This window comes from Giraffa tippelskirchi, chromosome 4 (genome assembly GCF_054371585.1).
Source record: "Giraffa tippelskirchi isolate mGirTip1 chromosome 4, T2T-mGirTip1v1.2.pri, whole genome shotgun sequence".
In the NCBI taxonomy this organism is placed as follows: Eukaryota; Metazoa; Chordata; class Mammalia; order Artiodactyla; family Giraffidae; genus Giraffa; species Giraffa tippelskirchi.
The window spans coordinates 207427527-207450974 of record NC_137278.1 but is presented as its reverse complement, the minus strand read 5'-3'; the positions used below and the strand labels follow the sequence as shown (position 1 = coordinate 207450974).

At 51.6% G+C, this 23448-nt stretch overlaps 1 protein-coding gene across 3 annotated transcripts in view; it reads right to left on the bottom strand.

Moving 5' to 3' along the window:
- The window catches only part of PARVB (parvin beta), a 114279-nt gene extending 91250 nt beyond the window's left edge, over positions 1 to 23029 (bottom strand). Inside the window, exon 1 of one of the 3 annotated variants that reach the window (XM_081591751.1) lies at positions 22815 to 23029. In XM_081591751.1, coding sequence (XP_081447877.1) covers position 22815 — 1 coding nt within the window. In that variant the 5' untranslated portion in view covers positions 22816 to 23029. The remainder of the gene's footprint in view (positions 1 to 22814) is intronic. The other 2 variants (XM_081591748.1, XM_081591753.1) reach the window with 2 other exon arrangements.
- Between the last annotated feature and the right edge of the window lie 419 nt (positions 23030 to 23448).

Genomic DNA, 23448 nt, shown 5'->3' with positions numbered 1-23448 from the left:
ACGTGGGGGACAGGGACCATAGGTCCTGTTCCGTTTCAGCACCAGCTCCAATCTCTTGGCCGGTCCTCCCCAGACCAGCCCCTCCTGTCTCTTCTCAGGCTCGTTTACCTAAGCCAAACCTTTCTGCTTGAAACAATTGCAGCTTACCACCTAAAGGATCCTGACCTCTCTGGCTCAAAGCTGACTCTCTCTCCATAAGGAAGTAAAGAGGATTTCTTTTAAGTCTCACCCCATTCAAATGCAAGGCCCTCAGCCCGGTTTCTCTTGGGTTGGGGTGTTTTGTTTCTCTCTGTTGGGTTTCCAGCAAATGTTGTTCTCATCCATCACTGGGCTGGAAAGGCCCCTGCGTGTCCATGGGGAGACAGATGACCACGCCCAGGGCCTGCCTCTAAATTCACACCCCCAAGATAACAGCCCTGCTTCCCTCCTGTCCTGCTGCAGCAAAGCTCCAGGACTCGGCATCTTTGCCAGTCATCTCCTCTAAAAGTAAACACACCTTGAAAGAGGCGGCCCAGGAAGGAGCGGGCCTCCCCACGGTACGCGACTGGCTTGGCGCTGGTCCTCAACCTGAGTGGACAGTGCTGCTTCTGCCAACGATGGTCAAGGCCAGAAACTAGCATCTGCGTGGTCCTCTGTGTGGTCCCTGCCTCACCGGTCACACTCCACACCCCCTCTGTGATCCCACCAGACACTGTCTTCCTGTCCAGGGGCTGCCCCGAGGAGGCACACAGACCGGGGCAGCTTAAACAATGGGAGTGTCCTGTCTCACAGTCCTGGAGGCTGGAGGTCTGCCATCCAGGGTGGTTTCTCCTGAGGGCTCCTTGCTGGGCTTGTGGACGGCTGCCTGCCCCCTGCGTCTTCACTGCTTCCCTTTGTGACTCTGTCCTGCACATGCTCAGTCGCTTCAGTCGTGTCCAGCTGTTTGCAACCCAGTGGACTCTAGCCTGCCATGTTCCATCCAGGCAAGGATACTGGAGTGGGTTGCCATTTCCTCCTCCAGGGGATCTTCCTGACCCAGGGATCGAACCTGTTTCTCTTACATCTCCTGCATTAGCAGGCGAATCCTTAACCACTAGCACCCCCTAGGAAGCCCCAGTGTCCTGAGTTCCCCTTAAACTCCGAAATCTGTGTCCTGAGTTCCCCTAAAATAAGGACGCAATTCACACTGGATGACAGCCCACCCTACACCCGAACTCTGACTTAGTTACCTCTGTAAAAACCCTCCCTCCAAGCAAGGTCACACCAAGGGACCAGGGGTCAGAACTTTAACACCTGAACTGGGAAGGATACGACTCACGACCTCTTTTCTCCCTGCCCACCCCCCACCCCCACCCCCACCTCCCGGCCTTCCCACGTGCTATGCCCTCCTATGCCCTCCGTCTGTCCTCACTTCCTGCTAATCCAACACATTCCCCAGCTCAGAGCTCAAGTATACCTCTGCAGGAGTGCCTGCCTCCCTGACGCCAGGCCAGGCCTGGACCAACACATGTGCTAAGGCCCCCTGGTCTCTGGGAAGCATCAGGGTCTGGTCTGTCTGTTCTGGGACCACCATGGTAGGGACTGTGCCAGCACTGTATAGGCTCTGTTCCCAAGGCTGCTCAACAAAGGTATGAATGAATGAGTCAGTGTCTCACTGCATTTTCCCTACAGAATGCAGCAGAGGAACCTTTGCTGACAAAGGTCCTTATAGTCAAAGCTATGGTTTTTCCGGTGGTCATGGACCAATGTGAAAGTTGAGCATAAAGAAGGCTGAGAACCGAAGAACTGATGCTTTTGAACTGTGGTGTTGAAGAAGACACTTGAGAGTCCCTAGGACTGCAAGGACATCAAACCAAACAATCCTAAAAGAAATGAACCTTGAATATTGATTGGAAGGACTGATGCTGAAGCTGAAGTTCCAGTACTCTGACCACCTGATGCATAGAACCTACTCATTGGAAAAGACCCTGATGCTGGGAAAGAGTGAGGGCAGGAGGAGAAGGGGGCGACAAAGGATGAGATGGTCGGATGGCACCATCGACTCAATGGACACGAGTTGGAGCAAATTCCGGGAGATGGGGAAGGACAGGGAAGCCTGGCATGCTGCAGTCCATGGGGTTGCGAAGACTCAGACACGACTGAGCAACTGAACAACAAGAGGAACAACAGTCTGCCCCATCCTCTCAAAGCCACTCTCCCAAATGTCATTAAAACCACGTCCTGGAGTGACCACAGTATGGTCACTGAGCTTCCAGGTTGTGGTCCAGACTGAGGAGTGGGCAGAGGTTCCCCGTGCAGCCCAGCTCCTCTCGCACAAGCCCTGGGGGCCTCTCTCTGTCCTCGCCCCCCATCTGTGAAATGGGATCATAACATGCCCTGGGGCTGCCGCAAGGGCAGAGGAGCAGATAGTGCGCAGGGCGGGGGAGGGTGCTGGTTCGGAGGAGGCAGCAAAAACGAGAAGGAAGACCAACCACAGCTCCCACCAGCCTTCCGTGCAGGCCCTCGCTTATCCTCAAGGCCAGCGGAGACCAGGCTGCCGCTCCCTTGTCATCGCTATCAGCGAGGGCCCTGAGGCTCGGTCAGAAGACTCTGGCATGGAAACCCTGCTGCTCATCAAGGAAGCTTCTGGGGCCCTTTTCATCCTGCCTCAGGTGGTTTCTCGGAGGCTCCTCCCTCAATTAGCAACTGTTAGAATCTGCCCTTTGGAACTCAGGGAAGGTTATGGAGTCTAGAGTCTTGCCTACAAGAAATGGCAGGGGAAGGGCGGTGTGCACAAAAAGGCTTCTGTGCCCAGGAGCCCCACAGGCTCCTGCTCGGTTTCAGCCTCAGCCTCCAAGTCCCCAGCTGCGCCTTCTACTCTGTTCTGAACCAGTGGAGGAAATGAGCCTGTGCGAGCACCCTGCAGTCTCACCCGGGAATTCTGCAGAACCATCCTTGTTGAGTTCCCACTCTGGCTGACCCTACTGGGATCCTGGGCTCCAAAATCACTGTGCATGATGACTGCAGCCATGAAATGAAGACGCTTCCTCCTTGGAAGAAAAGCTATGGCCAACCTAGACAGCATATTAAAAGCAGAGACATCACTTTGCCGATAAAGGTCCCCATAGTCAAAGCTATGGTTTTTCTGGTAGTCATGTACGGGTGTGAGTTGGACCATAAAGAAGGCTGAGCACCAAAGAATTGATGCTTTCGAACTGTGGTGCTGGAGAAGACTCTTGAGAGTCCCTTGGACTGCAAGGAGAGCAAACCAGTCAATTCTAAAGGAAATCAGCCCTGAATATTCATTGGAAGGACTGATGCTAAAGCTGAAGCTCCAATACTTTGGCCACCTGATACAAAGAGCTGACTCACTGGAAAAAAAGACCCTGATGCTGGGAAAGATTGAAGGCAAAAGAGGATGAGATGGTTAGATAGCATCACTGACTCTAGAAACATGAGTTTGAGCAAACTGCAGGAGATGCTGAGGGACAGGGAAGCCAGGCGTGCTGCAGTCCATGAGGTGGCAAAGAGCTGGATATATCTTAACGACTGAACAACAATCCCTGGCTAGCACCCACTCTGGCTGACACTTCCAGGGCAGTAAGTGCCCCTCTTTTAATCAGGTGCATCCAGGGGCTGCATAGGGAGATAAGGTGTCACCGAGACAGCCTGCCTTGGTTTCACGACTGTCAGCTGCACCATCCTGTGTGCCCCAACCCCAGCCTCTATCAGACTTGCCAGGTGGCCACTTGAGAGCTGACTTGGTCCACCTCCAGGGTGATGGGCTTATCCCCTCCTGCAGTCAGCTCCCTGCCCCCCACCACCCTCATCGGCCAAGCCCTGCCAGCTGAACGACCTCCCCTGGTTGTCAGGAATATCCATCCACAAAGGCAAGACCCCAGTGAATGGTAAGAACCAGGCAAGTGGGCAAGAGAGGGGGGCCCTGAAGTGCAGGAACTAGTTAACACTTGGCACATAAAACAGTTCCACTTACAACAGCATCCAGAGACGGATCACCAGGGACAAATCTAACCAAGGAGGCAAACTTGCATGCTGAGAACTACATAACCCTGCAGAAGTACACTAAGGAAGAAAGACCTAAATAAACAGAAAGACATCTCGTGTTCCTGGACTGGAAGACTTAGTATTATTAAGATGACGATCCTACCCAATTCTGAAATTCAACGCAATCCCTACCAAAATCCCAACAGCAATTCTTACAGAAATATAACATCCACCCTAAAATTCATACGGACTCTTGAAGGACCCTGAAGAGCCAAAACAGTCTTGAAAAAGCAAGAACAAAGTGGAGGAAATTTACTACGAAGCTACATACAGTGTGATGCTGGCACACAGCCTAGACACACAGAGCCCAAAATACACCCTCAGCCAACAGTGAACTGGTTTTCATTCAATGGGGAGTAAAAAGTGGGCTTCCCTGGTGACTCAGACAGTAAAGAATTTGCTTGCAACGTGGGAGACCCGGGTTCGATCCCTGGGCCAAGAAGATCCCCTGAAGAAGGAAATGGCTAGTATACAGGCCAGAAGACTCCAGTATTCTTGCCTGGAGAATTCCAAGGAAAGAGGAGCCTGGCGGGCTACAGTCCAGGGGTCTCAAAGAGTCGGACACGACTGAGCGACTTTCACTTTCCCTTTTTCAAAAAGCGGACAGTAAGAGCGAAGGGAGAATCAACACCACAAGAGCTCAAGGTCACTCCACTGGCCACCCATCCCACCGCGGTAGCTGGTCTCGAGGGAGCTAAGTGAATGCGCTGATGAATGACAGTGTGCCTGGGAGGCTCAGAGATTAACGAATCACAATGAACAAACAAGAGATGAGAAGCGGGGCACTGGACACCAGTGAAGCTGAAAGTTAGTCGTTCAGTCCTGTCAGATTCTCTGCAACCTCATGGACTGTAGCCCGCCAGGCTCCTCTGTCCCTGGGGATTCTGCAGGCAAGAAGACTGGAGGGGGTTGCCACGTCCTCCTCCAGGGGATCTTCCCGACCAAGGATCGAACCCGCATCTCTTATGCCTCCTCTATGGGCAGGCAGGCTCCTTAGCAGCCTGGGAAGCCCCACCAGACACCTGGACCAACAATAAGACCCCCTCAGAAGTACTCAGGCCCCTAACACATATGGGCTCATTCCCCTCCCTGAATCTCTCAGAGCGTCATTTTAAAATCATTGTCTTGACCCCGGGGGTCATCAAATCAGTTCTGTAAGCTATGATCGGCACATTTCTCCAATGACATGAAGCAGAATCATATAGAAAAAGTCCACGTGCTTCATGCAGGATCCCATCCTCCATGATCCCGCCTCGAAAACAGGCAGGGATGCTGATCTACGTGAGAGGAAGCGGGACAAGCTCTGAGATTCTGCTCTCAGCCACACACTTTTTTTTTTTTTGACAGCTTGATTGAGATAGAATTCACATTCCACGCAATTCACCCTTTGACAGGGTGCAATTCAATGATTTGGGGTATATTCACAGAATTTTGGAAACATCATTGAAATCAATTTAATAACATTTCCATCACCCCACAAAGAAGCCCTGGTCCCATCAGCGGTCACTCCTGTCTCTCCTGCCCACAGTCCATGTCAATCACTAGTCTAGTTCCTGTCTCTGTGGATTTGCCTATTCTGGACACGCCATTCAAAAGGAATCGTACAACATGTGGCCTTTGGCGTCTGGCTTCTTTCACTGAGCATCAGGATTTCAAGGTTGATCCATAGTGCAGCCTGTATCAGGACATTGCTCGTTTTTACTGTCAAATAGTATTCCACCGTATGGGGCTTCCCTGGTGGCTCAGCGGTAAAGAACCAGCTTGCGATGCAGGAGATTCAGGTTCAATCCCCAGGTCAGGAAGATTCCCTGGAGGAAGACATGACAACCCACTCCAGTATTCTTGCCTGGAGAATCCCATGGACAGAGGAGCCTGGCAGGCTATAGTCCATAGGCTCAGACACAGCTCAGCGACTAAAAAACCATCACCACATTCCACCATATGGAGAGGCCACACTGTGTGTTTCCATTCAGCTGCTGAGGGACATCTGGGCTGTCTCCACTTCGCGGCAATCTTGAATAAGGAGCAAAGACCTGGCACAACCCTTAAACAAACATCAATCTCTTCAGTGACAGCACTCACACGCTGCTTCTGATCAAGCCAGCTGAGTGTTTACAGAAAGGATATTCTTTTCTTCCAAGGGATTTTTCTAAACAAGAAAATTAAGAGCAGCCTATAAGCTGGGCTCTCAGAAAGAAAATCTAAATAATAATTGTAGAAATGTGTCCTTGTAACGGGGCCTGAGCAAAAAATAAAACCAAGCCCAGCTGCACACAATAAGATTGAAATGCTGTGTGCGTCTCCAACAAAATTTCAAATCATTAAAATCTCATTATACTAATAATATGTTTTCTAGATCGACTTAACCAAAACACTCTCTTCCCCTAACAAAGTGGAGACGTTCCCAGAAGCAGTCACAGCGCAGGGCGTCTGCGGAGGAAGTGCAACCCCCGGGACACCTGGTCTCCCGGCCCATCTCTGCACGTTGTTTGCTGCCTGGACCCGATCGGACGACAGCCGGAAGTTATTGCGCTGGCCAAAATGTTCACTTAGGTTTTTCTATGAGATGTTATGGAAAATCTGAATGAACTTTTTGGCTAACCCAATACATCGACTGTGCTCTAGCTTCTGAGCTCGCCTCCCTTCATTTAGGTTCTTTTTAAAGTATTTGTTTTATATATTTATTTTTTTTATTTGGCTGCCCCAGGTCTTAGTTTCCGCACGCAGCACCTTTGACCTTCCCTGCGGCACGAGGGATCTTTAATTGCAGCATGCAGGATCTCGTTCCCTGAGCGGGGATGGAACCCGGGTCCCCTGTATTAGGAGCGAGGGGTCTCAGCCACTGGACCGCCAGGGAAGTCCCTTCACTTGAGTTCTTCTCTCAAGTTTTCTCAAATAAATGCAAGCAACTACCCACATATTAACAGGCCATGATGATCTCCTTATATTTTACTCTTTCTGTTCAGTTACTGCCGCCTGCAGCCTTCACTTTCTGCACCTGTTCTGTATTTGATGGGTACAGTGGGGAGTGGCCACAATGGTAATTTTGATGAGACCAATGGTTGACATCTACATAGAGCTCATGATGTGCGAGCCCAGGCATTCTCCTCAATTTTCACGATTATAATTTTCAAGTGTGCAGAAACATATAAAGAACTTGACCGTGAACACCTGTACACCACTGCCTGGAGTCTAACATTTTTCTGTAATTATTTCACTATGTATCCATCGATCCATCGCTCTAACTATCTAGCAATCTATCTGTATTAGTTGCCTGTGTCTGCCTTAACCAATTACGACAAATGCGGTGGCTTAATATATATTTATTATCTTAGAGTTCTGGGGGTCGGAAGTCCAATTGACTTGGGTACCAATTTCACTTCTGAGCACCAGCTGTGATTCTAACACCAATTCCAATGTGTATGGGGGTTTTATCCACATCAAGCAATTCTCCAGCTCTGGTCGGCTGCCTAACAATTCAATTTCGTTCTCTCTGTATAAAATACATAACCAACAAGGACCTAAATTTCGCTGGCTAACACCCTGGTGTCAGGAGGGCTGTGTTCCCTCTGCAGGGTGTAGGAGAATCTGTTTCTTGGCTTTTCCGGCTTCTACAGGTGCCCACGTTCCCTGGCTTGTGGTCCTGCATCACTCCAACTTCTGTTTCCACTGACACATCTCTTTCCCTTACACAGACCTCCTGCCTTCCTCCTAGAAGGACCCTGTGACCACCTGGATAATCCGGGATCATTGCCCCACCCAAGCCCCTAAACTCAATCATATCTGCTAAATCCTTTTGACCATGTAAGGTGATGGAGTTAAGACTCTGGGTAACGGGATGTGGACATCTCTGGGGACATCTCTGTAATCAGCCTGCCACACTACACCATCATAACGTTCATGCATTTCAGAGTAAATTGCAGACAGAGATACTGTGCCCCTAAACATACACATCACTATCTAGAGTGCTGTACTTATTTACAATTCTTTTTTTTCGAGTTGAAACGTGCATACATTGAAATGCACATTTGTAAGCGTACAATCAAGGAGTCTGACAAATAAAGGCACCTGTGTACCTTAAACCCCATCAAGAGTGAGGACATCCTCACAGTAACAGGATGCCATCTGCCCCTCACCAGCCAGGTTCCAGTCCACCCCCGAGGCAACCAGCAGAGATTAGCTGTGTCCATCTAGACCTTCTCCTCCTGAGAAATAGGGCCACGCGGTGCACGCCTTGGGCCTGGCTTCTCCCGCTCAGCACAGCGGTTTTGAGAGGCGTGGTGCTGTGCACCCTGGTCACCCGTTCCTCCTCACTCCCGGGAGCCCCGCCCTCCTCTCCATCCTCCTGTTGACGGGCAGCCGAGCCGTCTCCGAGGTTAGGTTATCGTGAATAAAGCTGCTATAAACATTCTGATACAAGGCTTCATAAGGACACAGGCTTCTATGTCTCTGAGAGTATCTCATCTCGGAACTGCTGGGTCACAGGGAGGAGGGAGGTTTAGTTTTACAAGAAACTACCAAACTGATGCCCTGAGTCTCGGCTCCACTGTAAACCCCACTCCCAGCGTGTATGAACCTTCTATCTGCTCCACTTTCTCCCTGAATCGCAGTGGGATCATTTCAGCCATGCTGGCTGGTGTGGAGTGTGTCTCTCTGCTTCTAATTTGTGGTTCGTTTCCCGGGTGACTAATGATGCTGAACTGAGGTCTTTTCCAGAGGCATGTTGGTCATTTGTATATCGTCTCAGATGGAGCATCTGTTCAAACCCTTATTCTTTTACTGGGTTGTCTTTCTATTATCAGGGCTCCCTTGGTGACTCAGAGGTTAAAGCGTCTGCCTGCAATGTGGGAGACCCAGGTTCGATCCCTGGGTCGGGAAGATCCCCTGGAGAAGGAAATAGCAACCCACTCCAGTATTCTTGCCTGGATAATCCCATGGACGGAGGAGCCTGGTGGGCTACAGTCCACGGGGTCACAAAGTGTCAGACACGACTATGCGACTTCACTTTCACTTTCACTTTCTATTATCAGTTGAAGGAGTTCTTTCTATATCCTAGACATCAGTCCTTTATCAGATATGTTTTGGAAATTGTGATAATGGTGATTTGTAATAACAAATATGTATATCTGATCTTCATCCAAATTCCTGGCCCTAGATCCTAAACCCTAGGAATTTCCTAAGTGATGAGAGCAATAAAGGCATTTTATGTGAATGGGGCAACTTGTGCAAAGCCCCTAGGTAATCTAAGGATGGGGATGGAGGCCAGGGGAACCAACCATGTGATCAGAGAGCTGGTACTTGCAGGCACTCCACCAAACTTCCAGGAAGGAGAGAAGGGCTAGCGATGGACCTGCTGTCTCTAATGGTCAGTGAGTCAATCACCTGTGCCTACGTAATAGAGCCTTTATAAAAGCCCAGAAGAACTGGGTACAGACAGGCTCCAGGTTGGTGAACAAAGTAGGTATTGGGGGGGCACCCCTTCCCACATACCTTACCCTGTGCATCTCTTCCATCTGACTGTCCCTGAGTTACATATTTTTATGATAAACCAGCAACCTACTGAGTAAAATGTTCCTCTGAGTTGAGTGATCCACTCTAGCAAAGTAATCAAACCCAAGGAGGGGACTGTGGAAACCTCAGGTTTATACCCAGTCGGTCGGAAGCACAAGTAACAACTTGAACTTGTGATCAGCAACCAAAGTCGGGGGCAGTCTTGTGGGACGGAGCCCTTAACTTGCGGAATCTGACGCCATCTCTGGATAGTGTCTGAACTGAATTCTTTTTACTTGAGGTATTTACAATGTTGGGTTAGTTTTCAAGCATACAACAAAATAGGGCTTCCCAGATGGCTCAGATGGTAAGGGATCTGCCTGCAAAGTAGGAGACCTGGGTTCCATCCCTGGATCAGGAAGATCCCCTGCAGAAGGAATGGCTACCCACTCTAGTATCCCTGCCTGGAGAATTCCACAGACAGAGAAGCCTGGTGGGTTACAGTCCACGGGGTCACAAAGAGTCGGAGATGAATGAAGCAACTAACACTTTCACTTCACTTCATACAGAAAAGTAATTCAGTTATACAAACACCTATATCTATATTTTTCAGATTCTTTTTCCTTATAAGTTATTACAAAATATTGAGTCGAGTTCCCTGTGCTATACTGTAGGTCCTTGTTTGTTATGTACTTTATACAGAGAGAATGGGATTGAATTGTTGGAGAGTCAGCTAGCGCTAGAGAATTGCTCGATGTGGATTAAAAAAAAACCCACACACATTGGAATTGGCGTCAGAATCACAGCTGGTGCCCATAAGTGGAACTGGTCCCCAAGTCATAGGAATATTTCCTTCCACGTGATCACTTGATCAGACCGAGCTGAACTTACATCATTTCATTGAATAACCCAATTCCCCCAATCATCCTTTGAGTTAAGTACCCTTTATAGAAGAGGAAACTGAGGCACAGGGTAGGGAAGCACCTTGCCCAGGTCCGGGCCCCCGAGAGCAGCAGGATGAATCGCAACCCTCAAAGGCAGGTCCCCAGGCCAGCGGCCTTAACCACTATGCAGACTGCGTAGTATCACTCCAGCAAATACTCGAAGACCGTGGTAAGTGGCCGAGAGCATTTCTAATCATCTCGGGAGAGGGGACGGCGACACACCAGGCCGGGAGGACCCAGATTAGCCGGGAGCTGGCCACAGAGCCCACAGCCTCTGGGAGGAAGGCGCAGGACAAGTGGGCAAGTGGGCAGCACGGGGCTCCACCTTCAGGCCAACGGGGCAGAAGAAAGAGCATGCGCGAGGGCCCCGAGCCAAGGAAGATGGGGGAGATGGACTGTCTTCTTTCTGCAAATGCCAACGAGTCCATTCAGCACAAAGTGATCTTGTTGGCCTCCTCCAGAGCATCTTTCTACCACCAAGGCTGAGTGTACCTCATGCCAGGAATGATAATGACTTGGCTGCAGACCAGCTGGGAAGGTTACTCACAACTGAATGGCTCTTCCAGTTGACAAGGTTGGTGGAGATTAAGAGCCAAGGCTGCCAAGGTTTTAATCTCACAGGCCCAACAGCATAACCTCCTGCAGAGGCCTTTACTTCTCTGGGCCTCTGTTTGCTCATCTGAAAAATGGGAATAACTAAGAAGTATCCACTTATCAGCTGTGCGTGAGGATTAAGTGAGTTACGCGTGGAGTGGTTAGTGCTGTGCTTAGAATATCCCAGGTGCCAACAAGCCTCAGCTGCGAGCCCTGACCTGCGTAGACTCTGTTCTGGGTAATTAAAAAAAAAAAAAACCTTTCCCTCATTTCTCAGATGAACGCCTTTTAAGCTTGTACATATCAAGGTCTTTCTTTGAAAGTAAGGTATGTCTTTCAAAGTTAAGACTTGACTTCATTCAGGTCTTACTTTGAAAGATAATATTAATTTTCACAACAAAAAACCAGAGAGATGAGGACACTTTGAGGCTTCGGGAAAGTTGTCCTCCCAAGTCTACTTATACCAACAATGAATTCTGACCGCGACAAGCCTGGGGTCCTCTTCCCCAGCCTGCTCAAAGGATGCTCTGCCCAACACTTAAAGCAGCTCCTGGATGCTTCTAGCAGACTCCACGGCAATAGGAGAAGCAGCAGACACGAAGGGTGGCCTTGGCTGCATCGAACCAGACAACTACTCCGGGACTGCTGGGTGCAAGCAAGCCCCGAGGCCTAGGAAACCGTCAGCCCCTCTTCACCTTGTTAATAACTCAACATTAAACTAAAAGCTTAGTTTAAGCTTTAGTTGGGAAGATCCCCTGGAGTAGGAAATGGCAATCCACTCCAGTATTCTTGCCTGAAAAATCCCATGGACAGAGGAGCCTGGCGGGCTACAGTCCGTGGGGACACAAAGAGTCGGACGTGACAGTGACTAACACTTTCTTCACTTTTCAAACTAAAAGCTAGATCCCTTTGGAACTGTAACTTTTCATATGAAAGTATGAAAACAACTAACTTATGAAAACAACAGGCATCAACTATTAAGGTGGTGTTACTTGGGGAAACCAACATCCCTGACCTGCTCTGTTTGACGGGCAAGTAAAGCTTCAAAGACCCAGACCAAGGACAATCATTTTGAAACACCCAAGCTTGACGAGCAAGCATCCAACTACTAACCTGCAAGCATAAGAATCTGCTCAGATCTGCCTAACGTTTTGCTTCCTTAGGCTGCTGGCAAGGAAGCAGCATCGTGGGTCAGGGTGGGCGAGAGTGGCTGCTGAGCTGGTCTCACCCCCGAGGACCACTGAATCCCAGCTCAGAAACACCGGCTGCCTCGCAGACACAGGGGCTTCCATTTCTCGGCAGCGCACACCTCAAGGGAGTGTGCACGGTGCTTCCTGGTCACACTTGGGCAGGACAAGAGGCAGGATCCCAACATTCCCCAAAAGGCAAACGACTTAAAGGATTTGTGTCACTCTGACACCGACCGCCCACTAGCACCTTCACGGGACACGCGTGAGAGAAGCAGCCAGAGCTGCTGACATGATGAAGACCAGAGTGAGAAGAGGCTTCTATTCCGGGGAGGACACTCACTCAGCAGTGAACCCGCCCATATACACGCCAGGCTTCACTAACTTAGTCCCAGCATCCTTTCTCCAGCCCAGATGCAGCCTCAGAATCCTTCTTGACACACAGGCGGACAGTCATTACCACTTGAACTGTCAGGAGGAAACAGCCTGCCAGCCCGGCCCTACCAAGAACTAGCTCTGTGTCAAAGATCGCACCTGTCAACATTATCAGTAAGTAACACTTGCTTCCCTGGTGGCTCAGACAGTAAAGAATCCACCTGCAATGTAGGAGACCCAGGTTCGACCCCTGGGTCAGGAACATCCTCTGGAGAAGGGCATGGCAACCCACTCCAGTATTCTTGCCTGGAAAATTCCATGGACAGAGGAGCCTGGTGGGCTGCAGTCCATGGGATCGCAAAGAGTTGGACATGACTGAAGAGACTTAGTACACGCTTACGAGCGCTCAGTTGCTGATAAGACCTTCATCACATTTTATCCTGACATCACCTAAGGGCAGGAGTCATCATGATCCACATGGGCTCAGTCAGGCAAAGAGGCCGACAGACATGGAAGAACAGACCCTCAGAGCAAGGATGTGAGTAGAACTGGCTCCAGCCACCGGCAAGCCACCTCCGTCAGAAAAGCACTACCTTTCTGGGAACCAGAGAGGCCTCGTGGCTCAGAAATGCAGAGCTGGTGTCTCCCCCACATTTTTCCAACTCACAAATGAGGAAGTGACGCCCCAAAGCTGTAACACAAAGACGGCAAACCACACAGCATCCTCAAAGGGGATTCCATGATCCGGATGCTTGGAGAAGGCAGAAAATGAAAGTATCACTGGCTTCTAGAAGCCGATCACGTGACACTCCAAATGCTGTGAGTCCCAGAGACCAGAAAGGGCTAGAACCTGCCCCTTGTTCCATTTTCTCTTACAACCAGGAAGCAGTACCTCCTTTAACGCTACTAACAAGTAGCATCTCCAGCCATAAAAAAAAGAATGAAATAAGGCCATCTGCAGCAACATGGATAAACCCGGAGATGATCACACTGAGTGGGGTAAGCCAGACAAAGAAAATATCTTATGATTCTGCTTACATGTGGGATCTAAAAAAATGATACAAATGAATTTTACTTACAAAACAGAAACAGACTCACAGACACAGAAATCATATTTATGGTTACTAAAGGGGAAAGGGGGAGGGTAAATTTGAAGTTTAAGATTAACGGGCACACATCACTATATATAAAATAATCTAAAAAACCTACTGTATAGCACTGGTAACTATATTTAATATCTTATAATAACCTATAATGGAAAAGCATCCAAGAGAAGAATATATGTATGTATGTATATATATACGTGAGCTTCCCAGGTGGTGCTAGAACCCACCTGCCAATGCCGGAGACATAAGAGACACGGGTTTGATTCCTGGGTCAGGAAGATCCCCTGGGGGAGGGCATGGCAACCCACTCCAGTATTCTTGCCCGGAGAATCCCACGGACAGAGGAGCCTGGTGGGCAACAGTCCACAGGGTTGCAAAGAGTCAGACACGACTGAAGTGACTTAGCACGCACACAGGCATATATATATGTTGCTGCTGGTCAGTCACTCAGTCGTGTCCAACTCTTTGCGACCCCATGGGCTGCAGCACGCCAGGCTTCCCTGTCCATCACTATCTCCCAGAGCTTGCTCAAACTCACGCCCATTGAGTCAATGATGCCGTCCAACCATCTCATCCTCTGTCATCCCCTTCTCCTCTTGTGTATGTATAACTGAATCACTTTGCTATACACCAAAAACTAAGACAATATTGTCAATTAACTATATTTTAAAAAATAAAGCAACATTTCAAGGAGTCAGGAGCCACCAAAAGCTCCTAGAATTGACTGCAGTTCACATTTATATTCTCTTACCCCAATAGCACTGAGTTCAGGCCAGTAGATGAACACCACTGGGTCAACAAACGTCTATAAGGCACTCCTGGACTTACTAATGGGCTTCCCTGGTAGCTCAGCTGGTAAAGAATCCACCTGCAATGCAGGAGACCCTGGTTCAATTCCTGGGTCGGGAAGATCCCCTGGAGAAGGGGTAGGCTACCCACTCCAGTATTCTTGCCTGGAGAATCCCCATCAACGGAGGAGCCTGGTGGGCTATGGTCTATGGGGTCGCAAAGAGTCAGACACGACTGAGCAACTAAGCACTGCACAGACTTACTAAATGTCTCTTCAGTCACTACATAATATAGTAAATAATAAATATACTCATTAGGAAATAAAGCCATTTTTCATCTGAAACCCAAAAAGGTCAAGCGTATGGCTCATACAAGGAGAAAAGGTGCTTTCCTCAGGTACACCTTTGCTGTGATGGAACCGCACATTTATAGCTGGGTAAAGGTACCTGCCCTCTGCTGCCCACAGCAGTGGGGAAACCCATCACAAAGAGCACTTAAAATCCATTCACAGCTGGCGCTTACCCACTTACATCTGCTAATCATCCTTTAATTATTCTGACGACTGGACAGGGAACGCGAGGGTAAGCAACTTCGGGATGTACGATAAATATTAATTCCACAGACTAGGGACAGGAATTCAAAGCTGAGCTCGTCTGATGAGTGTGGGGTTGCCAAGGCGACCTGACTCTCCTGGGACCACTCAGGTATAACCAAGATGCTCGGAGGACCACAGAGAGTTAGCTGAAAGGCAATGAACACAAAGTCATCACTCCGGGCCCAGCATGTCTACCGAAGCAAAGTTTCCGAGAGATTTCAGCAGATGGCCAGGGAAAAAAAAAAGCCCAGTGTGGGACATGCTGACGTGCCTACGTGCTTCTCTCTGAAATGCCCCGGGTGCATCTGGACAACGGTGGAACAAACAAAGAGAAACGTTGGATCTGAAGATTACAAACAGAATAATAAGCAAAGGAAAGCTGACAAAGCCATACCAAGCCCCCCTGAAAGCCACTTCCTCTCAGCCACAGAGAGAGAGGAAAACAGAGCAGTGATTTCCAGTGACTCCCTAAGGAGTGTGTACATTACAGGGGCCGACAGACTGACCCCCTCTCGGACCAAGGGCAGCTCCCACGGGCAGGGGCAGCCCTGCTCAGAGAGGACGCATGAGGGTTTGGACCGAGAAACATGGCGGGTCTGTTGAAAAGCTCACAGCCCACCGGATTCAAATAGGACCTACACTGACTTCTCTTCCCAATGAACATTTTAGAGCCTGCTGGGTACATGGCCCCAGTCCCTCAACTGCTCACCTCCCTCCCCTTCTTACCAGCCACCCTCTTTCTCTCCTTGCACATCAGGAGGTCCAACCCACCTTCCCTGTGATCTGTGGTGATCACTTCCTAAGCGTCTGGTACCTCATCAAGGTGATCATGTCAGTAAAAAGCCCCAGGTAAGTCCCACTTCCCTGGACAAAGGAGGCCACACTGAGTACAAATCCCTTCCCTTCTTCTTGCGGCAAAGAAAGACACTATCCCACTTTTATTTTCGAAGGTAAGTGGGACAGTGTGCTGAGATCTGCCTAAAAGAGGATGTGGAAATCACTTCGAAATTGCCATCTGCCCCCAGTAAGCTCTTTATGCAAACACCCCGAAAAGCTGTGAACTCCACACCTCCCAGGTGCCTTAGCCTGGGAGTAACTGGGAGCAGGGTCAGGGGCCCTGGAGAATGGCGGGGCCTCATCTAATCTGTTTCTACGCAAAATTCCTTTCATCTCAGAGCAGCCCCTGGGTTGCTGCCTCTACATCAAGCCCTGCAGCTGCGGCTTCCTCACCTCTCAGGAATCCTTCTGCTCCCAGCCCAGCACACTGCCTCTAGGAAGCCCACCCTGCCTGCACCTACTCTCCAGCTGTTTCCTTACGAGTCGCCTCAATCCAGTCCACTCCACACCAGACTCTCTAAAGTGGCAGAGATACCGATTGAACACTGGCGCCCACTATTCGCCAGGGATGACAGGGTCTGGTGACCGCTCCAGCCTGCCCTGATGCTGACCACGGCCCACACGCCACACCACAGTCTGGCCACTCTGAACGGCCTGTACTTCCCCAGCGGGACTAGCTGGGGCCTCCTTCACAGCCCCTCCAATCCCGGCTGGGTGTCCCCCCAGGTACCCAGCATCACACCTGCCCCTCGCCCCACAGCGCCCAGACTCCTGAGAACAGGCCTGGGTCAGGTCCCCGCAGGCCACCAGCTCCCAGATGCCAGCTCAAGATTCTCTCCCCTGTGTCCTTAGGTCCTGGGAGCTCCGGGAGCCTCTTTCCTCTGCTGTCCTGGGACGGAGGTGAGCGGGCCTTCACCTCCCCACCCCCACCTCCCATCCATCTCCCACCCAGAGCAATTATGGAGGACTCAACTGCAATTTCCTTTGAACCTTCATGGAAGTCTTCCGTGTCTTCTCACTCTCCATCCAGAGAGGAGGGGGCCTGCCAAGGACATCCTATCTCCCTCCAGAACCCCCACCCCCTAGGTGACTCTGTGTTTGGGCCACACCTGCTTGTAACCAGCTGGCCCAGCACGGGTACCCGGCCCCTGTGGGTGGTCTGGATTCTCCCCCTTAGGAAACTGAGCTGAGAGTTTGAAAGAAAGTGAAGTCGCTCAGTTGTGTCCCACTCTTTGCAACCCCAAGGACTGTAGCCTACCAGGCTCCTCCCTCCATGGGATTTTCCAAGCAAGAATACTGGAGCAGGTTGCCATTTCCTTCTCCAGGGATCTTCCCAACCCAGGGAACAAACCCGGGTCTCCCACATTGCAGGCAGACTCTTTACTGTCTGAGCCACCAGGGAAGCCCAAGCTGAGAACCACTGGTTTAAACTGCGGCTACCAGGTAAGGATGTGTTTCCTCAACCATAAAGTGAGGGCAAAAGTCCCGCTTCGCAGGTAACTTGTGGGCAGGTGAAAAGTCCTACCCTTGCCGGGCTAAATTACGCAGCACCTCTGTCCAGGTGCTCTTCTTACAGAGAAGCGTTGACGTGGGACGATGTTTGAGGACAGCACAGAGTCCATGCAGCTGGTCACTCTGCAAAGAACAGGGCGAACCGAAGGGAACACACTGGGGTCAGCAGAGCAACTGAGAGTCTCTCCTGCAAGTTATTTAAAACCCGGAAAAGCAACTCAATACTTTCAACCCTCAGTGCCAAGTCGCAGCCACCTGGTGTCTCTTTAGATCAAGTTTCTGAGGTTTCAGTCAATATCTTGCTCATTTATCTCTATGCGTGCATCAAGGGCTCAGAAGACGACCAGGGTGAAGAAAGTCAGAGAACAAGTCACAGGGCCAGAGAAAGTGTTTGCCAAAGACGCATCTGATAAAGGATTTGTATCTAAAATACACCAAGAAGTCCTAAAACTCAACTACAAGAAATCAAACAACTTGATTTAAAAAATAAGGGACTTCCCTGGCAGGTCCAGTGGTTAAGACTCCGAGTTGCCAAGGCAGGGGCATAGGTTCGATCCCTGGTCGGGGAATTAAGATCCCACATGCTGCAAGGCATGGCCAAAAAAAACAAAGTAAAGGATACATTGAAAAAAAAAAAAATGGGCCAAAGATCTGAGCAGACACTTTGCCAAAGAAGATGTACAGATGACACAGGAGCCTAGAAAAAGAAGCTCCACATCATGTCATTAGAGAATGAGAACCTAAAACTGCTCTAAAAAATATAATTACAAAAAAAAAGCCATCAGGGAACAGCAACTTCCTGAACACTTGCCTTCCCTGGAAACGCAAGAGGGACAGAGCCTCTGGCTCGGCTGTGGTGGGTTCAGCTCTCACAGGCTGGTGCTGGTCCCTGGGGTCTGGGCAGAGGGCGCAGGTCAAGGCAGGCAGGAACCTCTCAGGCAAACGGGTGGAGGGGAGCCCATCCCCACCTTCCATCCCGGGCTCCCCGCCCCAGAGCTGAACCCCTGCCTCTAAGGACTTTACACAGCTGCAAGGGCATCCGTCCCGGGGCGCCCCCTCACCCCGTCCTGGCCTGCGGGACTGCTGGGTGCTGGGTGTCACCCGTGGTCACCCAGAGGCCCTGGTGGGGAGTCTTCCTCTGCGCCTGCTCCATCCAGCTCGTTAAACCGAACCACTTTAGCGAGCAGCCCTTAATAGTCCCCGGGCTTTCTATGGGGAGTTTTGGGGTTTTTTAAGTGCTCCTTTCCACTTTTCCCAGCACCCCACTGTTCATCACAGTTCCGTTTTCTAAGCGGGGCCACCACATGACGCGACTTGTTTCCCTTCCATAGACTATCACAGCCTTAATCATGCCATGAATTTACCCAGGGCACTTCCTGCAAGGGTTCCTCCAAACCCCAGCACACATTTCTTAGCATGACCTCCCCTGACAAATGACAGGGCGTTCACCCCAATACGTGCCTCAGTGCTTGCTGCAGCCCCCAGCTCTGCGGGGTCAAGCGCCCCTCCCGCCCGCATCTCTAACTTCCCAGCAGTGCGGTCCCTGTCTCAGTGCCTTCCCCCTCACCTCCACCCACACTCCTGAACTCATCGTGGACTTTCTAACAAAAAGGAAATGAAACCCACCATACAGCTGTCAGCACCAGGCACACCTCGAATCACCGTCTTCCCGACAGTCCCTGGCAGGCAAATGAGCGCCTTCCCATGGGGGGCCTGGGTGGGGCCCGGGCCTGCTGCAAGTGAACCACATGAGTGGCAGGGAGGGCAGGTTGCTAAGGCAGGTTGCCGAGGCAACAGGCCCAGAGGGATACCAGCAACTCTCCATCAATCATTGAGGACCTCATTCTCCAGTCGTCGCACCTCAGCCTCCCCTCCACTCCCCACTCCTTCGGCTCTCCCCACAAGACAGACAGAAGCCACTGCGCCCTTCCAAGGTCAGCCCTCTTGGAATTCCTGCATCCAAGCTCGATTAGCATTTGTGACCTTCTGTTTCCATGGGGGGGACCACTGAGGGTGCCAGGCACCCCAATCTTGAGAAATGAGGCAGGGGACCCAGCTAACTCACACAGCAAAGTGAAAGCAGCTGGGAGTTCCCTGGCAGTCCAGTGGTTAGGACTCAGCATTTTCACTGTGGAAGGCCTGGGTTCAATCCCTGGTCAGGGAATTAAGATCCCACAAACCATGTGGTGTGGCCGAAACAAAACAAACAGAAAAAAAAAAAAACAGCTATACTACAGAAATATCTCTTCCCTTCTGCTGTTTCATGACTGTTTTGTTCATCACTGGATGATGCTGACTACTCCTGGTATATTCAAATTAAACCTGATTCTCCCTTGATGTTCTAGACACATGCTAGTTCACAAAGGCAAAGACGAACACTTGGCCTTGGAACTTGGAGCTAGTCCATGAGTTTAGGCATTGGCTCTTCATATTCCAAGGGAGTAAATGTCACCTATAAAAAGCTGTCATCGTCCAGAACATTCCACTGACTTGCTATTCTGTGAGAGATGGCTTTCCTGGTTCCTTCGGATCTCAACCCAAACATCACCTGCTCTGAGGCCTTCCCCAGGCACCTGTCTGATTGCACTTTTATACCTTCCTCCTAGCAGATGTTATTATAGATCTGTTTTATTTATTAGGACTGAGTCCCTGGTTCACGAAAGAAGAGCCTTGCCCATCTTTTCTTCCTAGGGTCCCACGGCAGGCAATGAATGAATTGGAGAGTGTATGACATTTGTGTTTCTAATTGCCATAAGACATAAAGAGGAACTGAAATGATCTTCTGATCTGCATGTAAGGCCGCAGATCAGAGACGTAGCAGGAATGATCTAGGGTGGGGGAAGGCCATTTATCATCTCTTTTAGGAGATGTGACTTGATAGAAGTAACGCAGCCAGTCTAGATCCTAAATGTCAGGCTTCAGAAAGGAGTGACTCATCTGCTTGGTGCAATTTGTCAATTGAAAAAAAATGCACAGCCTCAAAAAGTTGAGAGTTATGTTTTACTCGGTGGACAAAACTGAGGACATAAGCCCGGGACGCGGCTAGCTCTGAGAGAGGGCTCCAGAAGAGGCAAGGGAGGAGCCAGGATATGCAGGAGTTTTTTTGCAACAAAGACCAAGGAGTCCAAATGTCAAAAGATTACTGTTAATTAAACAAAACCAGATACTTCAAGTTAAAGCATTTAGCACTTTCCTATGTATGGATGTGAGAGCTGGGCCATGAAGAAGGCCGAGCGCCGAAGAATTGATGCTTTCGAACTGTGGTGCTGGAGAAGACTCTTGAGAGTTCCTTGGACAGCAAGGAGATCAAACAAGTTAATCATAAAGGAAATCAACCCTGAATATTCATTGGAAGGACTGATGCTGAAGCTGAAACTCCAATACTTTGACCACCTGACGCAAAGAGCTGACTCACTGGAAAAGACCCTGATGCTGGGAAAGATTGAAGGTAGGAGGAGAAGGGGATGACAGAGGATGAGATGGTTGGATGGCATCACCGACTCAATGGACATGAGTTTGAGCCAACTCCAGGAGTTGACGATGGACAGGGAAGCCTGGTGTGCTGCAGTCCATGGGGTCGCAGAGTCGGACACAACTGAGCGACTGAACAACAGTGCATGGGAAGATGCCCAGGTCTAGGCTCGCTGAGATCACCCCTCGGATTGGACCCTCAGCTCCTGGGGGCAGCGACTGGTGCTTCCTGGGGTGAATCACAGGGGGAGGGGCTGCTCAGCAGGATCTGTCTCCAGCCTGAATTCCCTCCTCTGGGTGCAATTCCACCTCCTTTCGCTTACTGATAAGGCAGGCAACACTGTTTTCATTGATAAACTAAAGGTGAAAGGCCCTGCCCTCAGGGGGAACCATCTAATGTGGTAAACTGTCTCTGGTGGGAAATGCAGGGACAGACACACACACACACACACACACGGACACACACCCTGGTGGGAAATGCAGGGACAGACACACACACACACACACGGACACACACACACAGACACACACCCTGGTGGGAAACGCATGGACACACACACACACACACCCTGGTGGGAAATGCATGGACACACACACACACGGACATACACACACACACACCCCTGGGTGGAAGGTGTCTCAGTGTCTGTACATCTGCTCAGCCCTCGAGGTAAAAGGTCACAGACATCCCCAGGAATACACACTTCAGAGAGAGAAATTAACATGGGGCCACGTGAGTCGGCAAGCCTGTCCTTGGGGTACACACGTCCCTGGGGGGTACACTTGCCTGGCAGGTACAAGAAGACTTTCTAAAGCACAGTCAGGTTCCTGGTGGTTTAATGAACTCACTGGATACCCCTGAGGCGGGATTCTCTCTCTCTCAAGGTCCAGACTGGCTAGCTCCCACCAGCCTGGTTCACAGCCACCCCAGCATAACCCACCCTCACCCACAGGGAATCTGGGCCAGGGGGAAGGCTCCCCTGGCCAGAACAAAGGGAAAAATCAGGAATGCAGCCCTGGGAGAGGCCCAGGGAACAGACGTGTTTAAAGAACACAAACAAGAGGCCCGAAGTCACATCCCCCACAACTCTTAAAAAAAAAAAACTTTTAAAAGGTAAGAGGTGGCAGGAAGTTTTTTAGGATAATTTTCGTGGACACGTGGAGGCAAACATGGAGGGGCCTCTGCAGTCCACCCAGGCGGGCCACGCGGCCTCGGGCATCCCTTTTCTTCTCCTCTCTCGCCCAGACTGGGGGCGCAATCCGTGCAGTGCACCGCACCCCAAACACCAGCGGGCCCCCAGCCGTAGGCTCGCCCCGCCGTGGTGCCCAATAAATGCTCATGCGAGGCACAGGCAGGGCTGAACGCGCGGGCCTGAGGGCGGGGGAGGAAGCTAAAGAAATGGCTGGTGACCCGGGCCGTGGTGGGCGCAGGGCTGTCTCCAGCGGGCCGGGGGCCTCGTCCCCAACAGCTGCTCTGCGTCCTGTCCTCAGCAGGAGCCGGCGATGCGCGTTTCAATGACGCCAGGAACCCAAAGGGGGCTCCATGAGCCGCCGGGAGAGGGGGAGCCGCCAAGCTGGCGGCTGCTTCCCGGGCCGGCGTTTAAAGGGGGTCAAGGGCTGTCCTGAAGGTCACGGCGGCGCGCTGCGCGGGCCCGGCGGGCTTGGGGAACCGAGCGCGCGGGGCCCGGAGTAGAGAGGCAGCGTGGTGCCCGCAGCCGCTCAACCGGGCCTGGCGGGGACTCGGGCCGCATGGTTCCCGCTGCGCTCCATCGGGTCCAGGCGGGGCTCGGCGCTCTGCGCGCGCTGGCGCGCGGGGCGGGTCGGCCGCCAGCCTGGGTCCCGCGGGGCGGAGTGCGGCGCGGGCGCGGCTGGAGGCCGGCGGCGGGCGCACTCACCCTCCTTGGCCTTCTTCTTCCTCGCCAGCGTGCCGCCCAGCTTGCCCAGGAACGACTCGTCCTTCTTCATCCTGTGGGGCCGCAGGGCGGGCGAGCGCAGCGGCGCGGAGGACATGGGGGCGCGCGGGGACCCCGGTGGCCGGGCCGGGAGCAGCGCGTCTGGGAGCCGCCCTGGTCGCCGTCGCCGCCGCCGCCGCCGCCCGCTCGCCCCGGGGAGTGGCCGGGAGGGCGCGGCCCCGGCGCCGGCCCCCGCCCCCCGCCCGCCCCTGGCCCCGGCGGCGTCCGCCGCCCGAGGTCTGGCTCTGGGTCACCACGTCCAGCCCGCGAGAGCCGTCGGTGGTTCCCACGCGCCGCGTCACACTCAGTCTCCAAGCTCAGCATTGGTTCCGCTCCTAAATACCGCGGATCGGACAGACCGCGGGCCCTCTGCCCCCTTTTGTTCTACACGTTTGAGCCCTGGACTCTGCTGACCTTACCTGGGCGCCGGGGTGGGGGTGGCGGGGCAACGAGGCAGCCACGGCCACCACCTTTGCACAGCCGTGGCGCATCAGATAAGCGCACAAATAGGTCCTTTCATTTGGTGAGCTTTTCCCCAAGACCAGGCCTGGGGCTGCGGGGAGCCCTTGCGAC